Source organism: Mesoplodon mirus (genome assembly GCF_964341445.2).
Source record: "Mesoplodon mirus genome assembly, chromosome: 8".
NCBI classification, from domain to species: Eukaryota; Metazoa; Chordata; class Mammalia; order Artiodactyla; family Ziphiidae; genus Mesoplodon; species Mesoplodon mirus.
Genome location: NC_138984.1, coordinates 110,480,617 through 110,496,021, shown reverse-complemented (window position 1 = coordinate 110,496,021; position 15,405 = coordinate 110,480,617). Strand labels below are relative to the sequence as shown.

General features: G+C 47.0%; 2 protein-coding genes across 2 annotated transcripts in view; one reads left to right on the top strand and one right to left on the bottom strand.

Annotated features, from left to right (window-relative positions):
* Positions 1 to 4,139, top strand: part of LYPD1 (LY6/PLAUR domain containing 1) — a gene marked incomplete at both ends in the record, with an annotated part of 50,781 nt that extends 46,642 nt beyond the window's left edge. The window contains one exon of the mRNA XM_082630812.1: positions 3,904 to 4,139. Within this exon, the coding sequence (XP_082486938.1) occupies positions 3,904 to 4,139 (236 nt within the window). The remainder of the gene's footprint in view (positions 1 to 3,903) is intronic.
* Positions 4,140 to 4,604: 465 nt separating this feature from the next.
* GPR39 (G protein-coupled receptor 39) overlaps positions 4,605 to 15,405 on the bottom strand; it is a 240,836-nt gene continuing 230,035 nt past the window's right edge. The window contains exon 2 of the mRNA XM_082630809.1: positions 4,605 to 5,115. Coding sequence (XP_082486935.1) covers positions 4,610 to 5,115 — 506 coding nt within the window. The 3' untranslated portion in view covers positions 4,605 to 4,609. The remainder of the gene's footprint in view (positions 5,116 to 15,405) is intronic.

Below are 15,405 nucleotides of genomic sequence, written 5' to 3'. Positions count from 1 at the left end.
TAATTTATTGTGTGCATATAGCATTATGTCTTTTTAAAATGTATATATCTTAAGTAAAAAATACAAAGCAAAAACAATTAGAATAGTAACATCAATTATCACTGATCACACAGATCACCATGAGAAATATAATAATGAAAAAGTTTGACATATTGTGAGAATTACCAAAACATGACACAGAGACATGAAGTGGGCAAATGCTTTTGGAAAAATGGTGCTGAATAGACTTTCTAAACTCAGGTTGCCACAAACGTTCAGTGTGTAATAAACATAGTATCTGTGAAGGACAATAAAACAAAAAGCAGTAAAATGAGGTATGCCTGTATATTGTGCAACTCCCTTCTGGCCTACAGAGTTTTTCATGAAAAATCTGCTGCTCATTTCATGGGGGTTTCCTTTGAAGTAATAGGCTGTTCCTCTATTACCATTAATATTCTCTCCTTGTCTTATATTTTCACATTTTAATTATTATGTGTCTTGATGTATGTTTCTTTTGGTTCCTCTTATTTGGAACTCTCTGGGCTTCCTGAATCTGGATGTCTGTTTCCTTCCCCAGGTTAGGGAGGTTTTTAGCCATTATTTCTTCAAATAAGTTTTCTACCCCTTTTGTTTTTCTCCCTCTGTGACTCCTATAATGTGAATATTAATGCACTTGATGTTGTTTCATGAGTGCCTTAAGCTATCTTCCCTTTTATTTTTTTCCATTCCTTTTTGTTTTCTCTGCTCTTTGATTGGGTCAGTTCCTCTGCCCTGTCTCTGAGTTCATTGATCCTTTCTTCTGCTTCATCTAGTCTGCTTTTGAACCCCTCTAGTGCATTTCTAGTTCAATAAGTGTACACTTTAGCTCTGTGACTTCTGTTTGGTTCTTATATTTTCTCTTTGTTGAAGTCCTCACTGTGTTCATCTATTCTTCTCCCAAGTTCAATGAGCATGTTTAAAACAACTACTTTGAACTTTTTCTTGTAAATTACTTACCTGTTTCATTTAAATTTTCTTCTCAAGTTTTATCTTATTTATTTGTTTGGACCATATTCATCTTTTTCTCCCTTTTGATGACTTGTTTTGGTTTCTGTGCATTAGATGAAACAGCCATCTCTCCCAGTCTTGAAGGGCTGGCCTAGTGTAGGAGATGTACCTTGTCATTCAACCATACCCCAGCTTTTGGTTATCTCTTCAACCTTTCCAATTGTCTAAGCAGCCTATTTTATTTCTAATAGGTCCCAGTAGTTGAGTGTGTGCTGAGATCAGTTAGTGTCCCAAAGAAGAGGATCTCAGCACCTAGATTCAGGCTGATTGGAAGGCAGACCATCTGGCAGCAACTTTTTTTTTTTTTTTTTTTTCTTTTTGCGGTATGCGGGCCTCTCACTGTTGTGGACTCTCCCGTTGCGGAGCACAGGCTCTGGACGCGCAGGCCCAGCGGCCATGGCTCACGGGCCCAGCCGCTCCGCGGCATATGGGATCCTCCCAGACCGGGGCACGAACCCGTATCCCCTGCATCGGCAGGCGGACTCTCAACCACTGCGCCACCAGGGAGGCCCTGGCAGCAACTTTTAAAGATACAAATATATACAGTCCTTCAGGACTACAAGGGTAGGCCCCACTGGCCATCAGAGCCAAGTGATCTGGAGATGTTCCCCTGGGCAGCAGTCACAAAACTGGGGCACCCATCTTGCGTTACTTATCTAACTAACTTACCTCATCACTGACTCTTAGTCCTACAAAGTTAGACTTAAAAATATATCCCCAGCCATGTCACTAAGTGAAAATGCAAATAGGATATACATAGATACAGCATATAGGATGTTATGTTATGCTGTTAGGACATATGCACAGACCTCTTCTCCATGGACACATATGTAAATGCAGAGAAACAGGCCTGCAAGGAGGCATCCCAAATTGATAAGAGTGCTTACCTCTGAGGAGGATGTAGCATTGAAAGGAGAGCGGTCAAGGAGCATTTTCTTATCTATCTGAACATTTTTACAGTAAAAGATGTAGTCAGTACATATTTTTTAATTTTTAAAATTTATTTAAAGGAAAAAAGTTTACTGAAGTTGAACTGACAACCGACAGTTAGTGGCTTTTAATAGTTAAGAATAAAGACAGTGAGAGGGCTTCCCTGGTGGCGCAGTGGTTGAGAGTCTGCCTGCCGATGCAGGGGACGCAGGTTCGTGCCCCGGTCCGGGAAGATCCCACGTGCCGCGGAGTGGCTGGGCCCGTGAGCCATGGCCGCTGGGCCTGCGCATCCGGAGCCTGTGCTCCGCAACGGGAGAGGCCACAACCGTGAGAGGCCTGCATACAGCAAAAAAAAAAAAAAAAAAAAAGACAGTGAAACTTAATTTTCTAAAATGGGCAATGGTTAGAAAACGTAGACACTCTGGGAACTCTGTAGCATGTTCCTTAGAAATTAAACAGTGCCTCTTGTTCCCCCTACACATCCTCTGTCCATGGGATTTATCTTACCAGACCAGCTACCTTCCAGGTTTTTCTAACAGAGTTACAAAATCAATCCTTACAAACATGTAGTTATAGAAATGACATAAAATTGCATGTTTAATATAAATCTAAAGTATTTCTTTACCTCCCACTTGGGAGTTTTAGGGACTTCAGTTTTTTTTCCACCATTTCTCTAGCATCCAAAGTAGCAATTCTCAAGGGGGAGGATGGGGGCCCAAATGGAAGCAATGCTTGAAAACACACATACCTGCAGGGAGTCAGAGGGGAGGGAGCCCTGGCTACTGGTGGAATGTGTTGTATCCCTCAGACACGCAGGGCAGCACATGGGCTAAAGGCATCACTTTGAGGTTCAGCTTTAGTATGATGTTGTATGTCCAAAAAGAAAAGTAGTTCGTTGATACAAAACGGCTTCTCTCTCTCTCTCTCCCTCTCTCCCTCTCTCCCTCCCTCTCTCTCTCTCTCTCTCTCTCTCTCTCTCTCTCTCTCTCTCTCTCTCTCTCACACACACACACACACACACACACACACACACACACACACACACACACACACACACACACACACACACACACACACACACACACACACACACACACACACGTAGTAAATGAGCTAGGAGCCATCTGAAGAGTGCCTGGCATTCAGGAACGTATTTAATCAGCTTAGCTATTGCTTGAATAAACTTCCAGCTTTACAAAGTCAAATGATTACCCAAGACACCCTGATTTGATGATTATGCTGCAATTTGGACCTGACACACAAGCTCCTTAAGATGGGCCCCCCAGTCTTATTGGGAAGACCCTTGATGTGTCCACACAGTATGTGTTAATAAGTGCTGCTGTGTGGTGCCGACTTGGCAAATGGCCGTATGTTCTAAGGGCAAAACTTCCCTTGGAACAAGGCAGCGCTCGGTACACTGTCAGCCAGGCCCCCCCCTTCACTGAACCCACACAAGGCCTCTTTGGTAGTGATCTCATTTATTCTCTTTGGAGTTTGGTTTTTATTGAGAGAATTCCAGGATTTAATAAACACACAGTTGAGAGCCATCTCTCTGTGGTCGCTTATAAAGTAATAAGAGAGATAAGATCTTGAAGTGCAGCCTGTCATCCTCTCTGGCATGAGACAGTGTGAACCAAAAAAGTAAATAAAAAGAAGTTCTGTCTAGTACACAGTTTAAACAAAAATGAACTTTGATTGTAAAAGCTCTTTATTCACTGGTACTGACATCCCAGAAGCAAGTGAAATGATGCCTGCCTTCTTCACTGCACATGTCATGTATTTTGGGGGGCTTAACAAAACACCCTGGAGCAGTTCCCTGGCCACACCAAGTTTCTGGGCTGTAGGAGAAGGAAGAAAGTGCTCTCCGTGGGGATTTGGGGTCAGAGGGTTGCCGTCTTTTGGCCAGCGCAGGCTGGTTAATCTCGCTCCTCTGGGTCTGTGTTGCAGGAATCATGTACCGCAAGTCATGCGCGTCGTCAGCCGCCTGCCTCATCGCCTCGGCTGGGTACCAATCCTTCTGCTCCCCAGGGAAACTGAACTCAGTGTGCATCAGCTGCTGCAACACCCCTCTCTGCAACGGGCCCCGGCCCAAGAAAAGGAGCAATTCTGCCCCGGCCGTTCGGCCAGGGCTCCCCGGCACCATCCTGCTCCTCGAATTAGGCCTCTTCTTGGCACACTGCTGAAGCTGAAGGAGATACCAGCCCCTCCTGCATTGTTCTTCTGGCCCACCCTCCCCCAGCCCCCTGAGGTTTTTCTGGGTGTCCTTTGAGTCTGGGTGGCGAGGGGAATCCGTGTTCTCTTTCTTTCAGTTCCTTTGCAAATAATGAAAGAGCTCAGTGTAAAAACAAAACTTTGCGAGCTCTGGATGTATTCAGTTCGGCTGAATTTTCAGTGTGTCCTTAATGGAAGGAAGGAGGAGGAACGGATACAGATGGGCCAACTTGCAGAGTTGAGGCCAGCTTGGCAGCAGCATTAGCCCTTAAGGGACACTGTTAAGTGGCCGTCTGCTTTGTTCCCAGGCCCCTGTCTTCCACTCCTGTCCCTGATGATGCGGGCACAGTTTGTTTAGTCACTGCTGGATGAAGGTAACCGTCGCTTTTGTGTGGGCAGGGCCCGTGGGCGCTCCAGCTTCCCTTTCTTCCTTGACAGACAGTCACACTTCATGCTCCTGGAAGCCATTTTCGGTGGCAGGGTTGGCAGGTTTCACCTCTGAGTTGGGATCCGGTGACTCACGACTCAACTGCTGAGGCTCAGATTTGGGCTTGGCCTCGCTCTGAAAAGTGCTTAAGAAAACCTTGTTAGTTCTCCTTGCAGAGGAATTGGGCCGGGAAGCCAGGAAGATGAGCGGGCGGCGCGCTAAGCGGGTGCTATCCACGCTGGAGGCCACGTGGGCGCGCAGGCGCTTCTGGTTGGCATGTGGCAACGTCAGCCGGCAGCGCAGCACCTGCCCGAACACGCTGCGGAACTGCTGCGAGGACACGTTGTACAACAGCGGGTTGACGACCGAGCTCAGGTAGAAGAAGGTGTCCGAGAATGGGAGGAGGATCATGTACGCCTGGAAGTAGGACTTGGTCCAGTCGTGCTTGGGTTTGGCCGCAGCCATGATCCTCCGAACCTGGTTAGGCATCCAGCACACGGCCAGCGTCACAACGATCAGCCCTGAGCAGGCAGGAGAGGGGAGAGAGAGAGAAAAAAACAGTCATAAGCCCAGCAACAAAAAGATACCCATAAAATACTGAGCCCCTCAGTTCTGTGCTTACTGGCCAGGAAATGGTACCAAATTTTCAAGTTGGGCTTGCTTGATGGCTTTTTTTTGCCACTAGCCAAAAAACAAATTTAACACTGTTTCAAGGCCAGGGGCGTTGACTGTGTTAAAGACCATTAAATGCTTTAGACAATTTATTTATACCTGTTGCTGCCTGTTAATTTAAAAAAATGTTTTTGTTGTTTGTGTACCCAGAAAGCATTTTATGTAGTCCACAAGTCTGGTTTTGGCCTTTAAGGAATAGATGGATACAGTATAACCACATCAGATGAAACAATATTTGTACTTTAAAGAATGTTTGTTTGTCTAGAGACAACCCAATGATTATTTTCAAGACAAAGGGCAGTGGCAGCCCTTTGATAACAAAGAAGTATATTTAGCGACACTAATTTTGCATTCAATTTCAGGGGAGGCAAAAATCAGGAGTAGCCTGTCACTGAGTGTGTGTTTTGGACATACATTTAGTAGGCGTGCACACCTGTAATTACAATGCTCACATCTGCAGCAGCACTTCCGTTTCTTTACAGGTGTTTTTAGATGTGTCATATATTTGAGCCTCCTGGGGGACAAAAGGTAATTAGCCAAAAACCATGGAAAATATAAAACTTCGAGTTCAGCTAGTAACTCTCTGGCTCACTGCCTTTGTGTCACTAAGCTGTACCGTCAGCAGCCCCGAAAAGATCAGGCTCTAAAAAGACACCCCTTAGTGGTCCCCCAGAGGATCAAAAGTTGCCTGCATGGACAGATGACTGCACGCCCACATATTTGCATTCTGAATCACGCAATCGCTGCTCCTTCTACAACCTCTTACAGAGAAAAAGATGCTGTGTACACCATAGACAACTGACCACAAATGTCATGAGTATTTATCCACAGTGACCAAAAAAGTAAATAAGAAAAGGAAGAGCAGGGATCTGCAGAGCATTTGCTGTCTTCTCTTGGGGACCCAAGACACCAGAATGTGAGTTTCTAAGCTGATATCTTAGAGCTGTGTTTTGGATTTTCAGAAATTCTTCCTCCCTCTCCTAAATTTACATAAGAAGAAAAGTTCATTCACATTTTCAAACCCTCTGATTCTCTAGGAAGCCACAGGTAAGTGATGGTTGGCAACGACCCCTCCTGTCTCTGATCAATGGTAAATATTTCATTAATAAATGCTCCAGGAAAAGCAGCCATGTTTATCCATCCAGGGTTGGCCCTCCCGCACACACTCGCCTAAGCATCCCTTGCCTGGGGTGGCAGAGGGGGCCCTAGTTATGTTCTCTGGCACTGAAATCACCCAGTTCTCCCAACAACAAATCCTCCAAAAATCCCAGCTGTCAGCAAAGAAGACCCCTGAAACCTGCTCCGCTGTTAAATTTCCAAACAGGTTTGACAGGTTTCTCGGGTCAAACCTCAGCCCACACTTGAAACACAAACCAATTTGCTTATTTCTTTCCTTTCCTACCCTCAGAACACTCAGTAAATCTAAAAATAAAACAGGCAAAGTAACATATTGATCTGATGAAAGGCAAAAAAAAAAAATCACCTTAAGAGTACAGGCTGAAGCACCTAGTTACAGCTGCTAGATGGGAACAAAAATCAACCTTGTTCTGATTGATGACCAAAAAAAAAAAAAACCACCTGCATAGGAAAATCGGGGACTCTTAAGAGGCACGGGTGTGTCCAGTGTCCAGCCACCACTGCTATTCCAAGTGTGTTCTTAAGTTATTTCTCCTTGTTTTTCATCTCATGTGGCGCTGGCTGAAAGGTTCGTCTTGTTAATTGTGAAGGACTCAGGTAACTCACCCAGCGAAACAAATAACATATCGTCACAAAGTTTTCTTTTTCTCTTCCTTGCCGCTGAATTTCAGAGAACAAGTAACAAGCATCTTCATCTAAGGACTTATTTCTTAGAATGTGGAAACTGAGCACAGGGTTTTAGACGTGTGCCATGCTCACCGTGGGAGGTCGTGCTTGCAGGTGCCAGAATCTAGAAAGGCAGCGAGAACCACCTTGTACTCACCATGGTTGAACACAGCACAGCTTCTAAAGCCGACGAAAGCAAGGCAAGGAGAAAGAAAAGGCAGCAGTGTGGGGCAAAAGAGAGGAGTTACACGATTGTTCTTCTCCTGTCCTGTTCTCTTCATCTCTTGGTTACATGACCCTTATTCTCCCATTACCCACACCCCCTTTGCCTGGAGTCGCTCATCCTTTGATTGACCATCCCATCAAAAGCAGCAGAGTTCCATAAAAGGCAAGACCCAGCATCCCCGGTAGGAGGCATCCAGACAAGGGCCGATGAAGGCTTGTGGCTGGTGTATAGTTTTAGCCAGGATAGAATTCTTGCTCTGAACAGCTGAAGTAAATAAGTAGGAGGTACCTTAGTCTGAACAAGTAAGAAGATGGGGAACCAGACGAGAGATTTTTTTCAATGATGAGAAAAAGAAGGCAAAGGTTAGCCTTCTGGGTGTAGAAGTCAATAGATGTATAGACATAAAAAAAATACAAATTTGGGGAAGAAGTGAAACAAGGAACTGAGTTGAAAGGGTCAGGGATTAAAAGAGGAGGCACTGGACGGGTCCTGAGATGTAAGAAAGAACCATGCCAATTGCTGATTGCGTTTTCCCTATGTTAGTTCAGTGATAAGTGCTCTCTGCTAATTTCCCATGCATTTCTCACAACAACCTGCTGAGATCAAAACTGTTATTATCTTAATTTTCTAGATGAGGAAGTTGAGGCTCAGAGGTTAGTTACCCAAGGGCTAGCTGTGTAGCCAAGACACATGCTTGCTGGACTCCAAAATCCACAAAAGCTAAATATATATTTTTTTCTCCAAGACAGTATTGTCTCTCACGTTGTCAATTTGAAAAATAAAACACAAGCAAGAAAGTAAACATGAGCCATAACCCCACCATACATAATAGGTATTAAACAGCACTGTCCACTAGAAATACAAGCCACATATGTAATTTTAAAATCTCAACCACATTCAAAAAGTAAGAGATAGGTGAAATCAATTTTAATGATTTTAATCCAATATGCCCCAGATATCATTTCACCCCCGGTTTCAATGTGCAACGAATCAAAATATTCATGCGATGTTTTATATTTTCTTACTAAGTCTTTGAAACCCAGTGTGGCTTTTACAAAACACTAGCCCCCTCTGGCTAGTGGCTACGCCACAGGTTAAAGTAACCCTTCATAGACGCTCCCTAAAGCAGCAAGGCTCCCAATTTCCTTCCCCTCCCATTCCCCACTTCCCAGCCACACACCCAGAGAGTCCTGCCAAACCGAAGAAACCCTCACAGAATCTCCCACCTAGCCTGTATTTATCCTCTGAAGATTCTGACAATGCAACCAAGGTTGAATCTGGATCGTATTTCTGAATACACATTCTCCGCTATCGTGTAGACCAAGTCTATCCAGTCTTTTCACAGAAAGCCTTCCCTATAAGGGACTACAAGTTATTTAAAGCATAAATAATTCTGAAAACACACAATTTTATCTTGCATTCCTCATTCTAAGCCTTGCCTGGAATAACAGATCGTGCCACATACCTGCCAGGGCTGCTAGAATATACTTCCCCATCTTTGCTCTTGTGCTTTGAAAGATGATTCTGTGCTAGGAAAATGGAGCACTGGGTGCCCAGGTACAGTCAATGGTCAGCGTGAGGTGTGTGCCCATGGACAATGTAACAGCGGTTAGCCTCGGTGGTGTCAGGAGTCAAACTAGCCCCCTTATAAAATTGTCATTTTATAATAACAAGTGAATTGCTCATTTCTACATTTGCAAACAAAGTTCATTATTTTAGATGACACATTGCTGAGAATAAATACCATGTCCAACAGTGACTTTTTATTCTGGCTGTTTCACAACTGGTTCAGCTCCAGTCCCAGCTACTCTGTAGCTGAGACAAAGCTTTAAAGTTTTATTCACGCCTTAATAGACCATATTAAAGATATGACTAAATTTACGTCGGGCTGCAATCAATTTGGACTTGTATATTACATTTGGAAAAATCGCTAATGCTTTGGTCTGTGTGGTGTAGTCTGTAGCCCGCAGGTAAATGACTTCAGTGTGAACTTGAATGAAGATCAGTGAACTGAACTCAGTCACGTAAAGCAGGTAAACCGTTTTAAGTGAAACTGTTGATAGATGTGTATGGTACTGCCCACAGCCGTGCACTCTGGGTTAAGAAATACCTTCGCACCTTGCCTGTTTTTCCACATAAAGTGTTTCCATTTTTCCTCCTTGATCACTGCACTAAAATGACAAGAGCCATTAGGCAGTGACACAGATTTATTCTCAGCAGAGTACCATTTAAAAAACAGAAGTAATGCAGATGTCCAACAGCGTCCTGCACTGAAGCCTGATATTTCCACAGCATTCAAGTCAGCCTGCTTGGTTTAGTCTTCGGAAGTGCGTTAAGCTGTGCCGCCTGGGATGTAGCGGCATCACACATCCGACATCGTGCTCTGTTTTCTCCCCTCCAGTCTTTAAAGTGAAGGTAACTATTTGCGAGTCCCCCAGAAATGACGCACAGTCCTCAGAAAACGGGACAACAGGAAGAGAACTCCCTTGTCCTACGAGGGTCAGAACTGAGGCTACGTGATTTGCTCAAGATCTCACAGGTCACGGGGGCAGGACCACTGCTCAGAACGCTGGGTTCCACCCGAAATTGACCAAAAAGCCTTTCATTATTTTTAAAGGTAGTGGGATGGTTTTGTCTTCCACTTTTTGGCTCAAGGGCTAACCGTTCACAGCATGGAATTCAATGAGGGGCAGGTCCCTGTCAGACCCCAGCTAAAGTCAGCACAACACCTCGAGACACTGGATTCCGTTTTAGAACCAGGTCCCTCAAGAACAGGCACATGACAAAGCTCTGGAGCACACATATTCCCCCCAGAGGAAGCTGAAGTTCTCCCAGAGGAGCTGACGAATGTTTGGAAAACAAAATGTGATTCAAGGTCATGACCTGATGAACAAGTCTTAAGGACACCATTTATCCACCCAATCTGTCCGTCCATCCATTTGCCTATCTGCGTCTATCGGTCCATCCGTCTGCCCATCCGTCTACCTTACATAAGCACCTGCTACAAAAGAATATTTAGCTCGTGCTAAGCAGAAAAGATCTGGATATTTGATCCTTCCTCAAGTGAAGTTATTTTGTTTGCTTTTAAAGAAATCACAAAGATTTACTTTTCCACCTGTCAGAGTCCCGTTTCAATGAATCACGGAAGCCTCGATTTAGGATTTCAGTGATTAGCAGAGCTCTCCATCTCTTCCTGCCCCAATATTCCAATTTCTCTCTAACCCCAACCGCGGTGAGCAGGAGTTAGAGCCCCTGTCCAAGGCACTGATGATAAAACGCTGAGAAGGCTGAGGCAGCCACAGCCTGGTGACTCTTTGCAAAGGGCCATGACAGCAATCTGTACAGAACATTACAGCAGCAATGAGCAGGGCTGGCTGACCTTCCCACAGGTGCAAACACTCCGAAAATTAAAGGAGGGGGCCTTCCCTGGCGGTCCAGTGGTTAAGACTTCACCTTCTAATGCAGCGGGTGCGGGTTCGATCCCTGGTCAGGGAGCTAAGACCCCCCACATGCCTCGGGGCCAAAAAAACTGAAACAAAATAGCAGCAATATTGTAACAAATCCAATAAAGACTTTAAAAATGGTCCACATCAAAAAAAAAATCTTTAAAAAAAAAATTAAAGGAGAGTAAGAGTTAGTTTGCCTGGAAAATGGCAGCCAGGCCGAGACACAGCACGAACAGGGGATGGAGGAATGCAAGGGCCGCTCCTTTCTGAGAGCTGCAAGGCTCAGTGTGGCCCGAACAAAGGGCTGGGTGGAGCTGGTGGGAATGGAGGCCAGCGAGAAAGCACTGCATCAGTTTGTGGGCAACAAATTAACTTGCATATAGCAGTGTGCAGCACACCTGCTTGTCAACGGACGTTTAGAATCACAGTTGCCGGTGGGAAGTAAACATACGGTTGGTTGAATGAAGAGCCAGGAAGAGGCAAACGCATCCAATCAAGGTTTTAGCGCTTTCTTGAGTTCCGTCGTCGTGTTTGCCAACCTGCTCTTGCCAGCCAGCTGACACTGACTCACGCGCTGACTTCGACCTGAGGAGCCCAAATCAGCGCAAACCGTGGTTTAGTCTCTCACCTCTGAGACAGCGGTTCTCAAAGCGGGGGTTCGCGGAACAGCAGCATCAGTACTACCTGGGAACGTGGGAGAAATGCACAACCCAGACCCGCTGCATCAGAGACTTGCGGGTGGGACCCCTGGGGTTCACAAGGCCACTGGTTGGTGCTGATACTCAAATTTGAGAACCGCTGGTCTAAGAGAAGCACAGATGGAGGTGGAGCCTGGATCGGTGGGCGTTGGTGTGGCCTCATCAGCACACCACACCCTGTCACGGGCTTGCCTTTGAAGCATCACATTCGAAGGAGTGTAATACTGCTCTGACAGTAACTCTGAAACTGCCCCCACTGGCTCCTCGCATTTCTGAAGGCAGCCCTCCCTCTCTTCTCCTCTCCCTCTCTCCTCCCTCTCTCCACTTCCTTCCCCTTTCCTCTCCCTGCTCCCCTCTCCTGTCTTTTCCCCCCTCTTTCTTTACATGTGTCTCCAGTAAGGAAAGCAATGGCGCCTCTCCTTTCTCTGCACTGTTTCTTTCCCCCTTTCTCCTCTCCATCTTTTCCCAGGGTCACCATAACCAAGCCATATCCAATCTTGCTTACGTGGCCAGCACACACCACTTTCCTTTTTCTTCTTGGATGGCTTTGAGACCGTGGCTGGATCAGCCGCAGGCACGTTCCTTAATGGCTAACAGGTGGCTTCCTAGAAGGATGGCCACCACTCATTATTGCTAAGTTTGCCAGTGGAAAGTGAGGGGCTTTGGAAGCAGCACAGATGGGGTGTGAGGAACACAGGTGATGGCTGTGCACTGGACGTTCTCCCCCGGCTGAGAGCCACTCCATGTCCTATGTCCTCTGACCCTGCCAGGGCTTGCCTAGACGCCTTGTGGTCCCTTTTTCCATACCCCCATCCGCTTAGGGACCTTCATTTAAAACTCTGATCTGCCCCCTTGTTCTCTTTCCTATTGAGAAATATTCTTTAGGAGAAGGTAGGAGAGCTGTTGGGATTTGGTTTTCAGAGAAGGGTGCAGGTCACAGCTTTAAAAGGATGTAAAGGCCACAGATGGCTGCTTCTGTCCATGAGGACAGATGGTCTGATGTCCCATCCCTGCCCCAGCTATTTGACAGAGCCCAGGAAAGGCGGGTCCCCCCAGTGTGGCTCCATCCACCAGAGACCCAGATTCCAGGTGGCCTGCAATTGGCTAAAAGCATGACATCCATCCCATTCTGCTCTATAAACTTCAGTACAAGAAGAAAAATTATACATCACTACAACAATACATATATTTCTAAATCAAGCCCTCCTGTCTGGGAGCTGTAGGACACCCCCTTGCACTCAAGCAGCATTTAGGGTCGTCATTGTGGTTTAGTACCTCTGTTCCTTTGCCTTTATGAATGCATGGTAAATGGTCAACTGAAAACTGTTAAATAAATATTTTTCTATGTGGATCTCAACCATATTAGCTGTGTGCCTTTCTATACAGTCTGTTCTGAATCAGAGGACAGTGATGTCCCTGTGTCTGGGGTAGCTACAAAAGCCTGTAGCTATGTCTCAGCAGACAAGTGAAGCCGAATGCTTCTTCCCTAGTAACGCACAGCCCAGGTGTGGGTGGTGGTAACGGGGACTGTGGTGCCCTCCAAGCCTGCGGGGGAAGCGACAGACCGTGTGATGACAGGGCCATCCTCTCCAGGGATCAACTCACGCCACCCCCGGTGATGGCCGTGCCACTTATAAACACTGCTTCATGGCTGAAAGCCTGCAGTTTCTAAGAGAATTTAGCTCCCTGAAAATGGTAGAGAATTAAAACCCCAGAATGCAAGCACTGGGAAAAAAAAAAAAAAAAAAAAAAACCTCAGAGATGAGTCTACCGGTGGGCCAGCAGAAGCCTCAGAGAAGCAGGAAGAGGTGCCCAAATTCACACAGCCCAGGAGTCCACATATAGGGCCTCCCAGCCTTACGGTGTTTGCACGGGTCACGACCTCCCCCCGGAGCCCAACGAAACCAAGCAGCTCTTGGATGAAGCAGGGCTCAGCCAAGCCCACGCAGCAGAGGCAACACGGGCATTTCAGGAGCGCAGAGAGGCGCCAGCGCGCCTGTGGGTCCCGGTTCCTGCTGGAGGCCCCTCTGTGTCGTGGGACCGGGACCCTGGGAGAAGCAGCACTGGGTGCTTGTGACCGAGGCAGGCCCGGGCGGGGCGAGCAGCCGTCCCCTCTGTCCTTGCCGGCCCCCAGGCCCCCGCGCGTGCTGGCCACTCGGCCTGAACCACAGCTTCATCGTCCTCTGCTCTTCCTTCTCTGTCCCTTGCTCTCTCCTCCTCTCACGCCACTGCCGTGCTCAGTCCAGCCCTTATTCTACAAGTGTCCGCAAAGTGTCACCGCCTCCAGGAAGCCTTCCTTGTCTCCACAAGGCTCTATCAGGTTCCCTGCTATGAGATCACCAGCACCTTTACCTCCTGCCCGTCATTAGAACACTGTCGTGTAAAGTAGACCATAAACACTCCATGAGGTCAGGAGGGTCCATCTTCACTGTCACATCCTCAGCACGTAACAGAACATCTTTACATAGTAATTGCTCAATAAAACATCTGCAGGAGGGAGAAGGGGTGTTGGAGGTCAGGTGAGGGGCTGGATATCCAGAGAGCATTTCACTTGCATTCACCTCATGTATATAGGATCCATTTGAAGCCAGCTTCCCCCTCCAGAGGGGTCAGTACACTGAGCCTACTGACACAGGACCCAGTGCCTACATGACTGCCATCCCCATCCTGAGGAAAAGAGAGAGTGGGACTTGAAAGAAGGAATCACCTTTCATTCAAGCACAGCCAGAACCCGCAGGTCCAAGAAGGGGGTCCAGACAGGGGTTAGGAGTCCTGGGTCTGACAAATGCCTTCAGACGCCAGCAGCTTTAGCCTCCCAGTCCACGCACTACTATCCCAGCCCTGTATTCTCTGAGCTATAAACCCGTTTCTTCTCCTGTTTCTCTCCAAGACGGCCTCATGGGGTACACAGCATAGGGGAGGATCAACGGGTGAAACAGAACATAGAAAAGACACAATTAGCAAAGACACATGTTGGAGGACATTCACTGGCCCCCAAATCCTCACTTCAGAGATCCCCTAAATCACGGTCCCCCATGAAGATGCTACAAGTCTTTATCAGAGAGCTGCAGCCCCCAAACCCAAAGCATAAGGGTTGGGGTCTGAACCAAAGGGCGAAACTCATAGAGAGATGAAGAGGAATCACCCAGAAGAGCAACTGGTCAAGGCGGTGGGAGACTATTTCTCTGTTATATACTATGTGGCCTCAGGAGAATGAACTCCTGCAGGTATGACCCTAAATCCACCCGGGAACAACTTGGTTGTAGAGGAAGAGGGTTTGGGGAGAGAAGAACATGAAGATGTTTCACTTCCCAGATCAACTCCCCTCCCACTCTATGCCTATGATACCTTTTCCAGTGACATACATCCTAGCACCAGCACCTTTGTCTCCTCCTGACCTAGGCAACTCTGCCCACCATTGGATGCTCAGACTTTATCTCTAGAGCTCAGGCTTCTTATATGCAAAAATGGAGATTAGGGCTTCCCTGGTGGCGCAGTGGTTAAGGGTCCGCCTGCCGATGCAGGGGATGCGGGTTCGTGCCCCGGTCCGGGAAGATCCCACATGCCGCGGAGCGGCTGGGCCCGTGAGCCATGGCCGCTGAGCCTGTGCGTCCGGAGCCTGTGCTCCGCAACGGGAGAGGCCACAACAGTGAGGGGCCCGCGTACCACGAAAAAAACAAAAAAAAACAAAAACAAACAAACAAAAAAAATGGAGATTACAACAGCTGCTGGGATGGTGAGATGAGATAATGGACATAACGTGCTAAGTACAATGCCTGGCACCAGATAAGGGCTTATTGTTAGTTGTGACTTACCAGGACCTCTCTGATCACCTCCCATCTCCACCGCCATGACCATGACCTCCACCTGTGCCACCATTACCATCTCTGGCACCATGGATACCATCCTCACCAGCTCCGTCTCCCCTTCCACCACCATGATCACCACCACCACCTTACCACCACC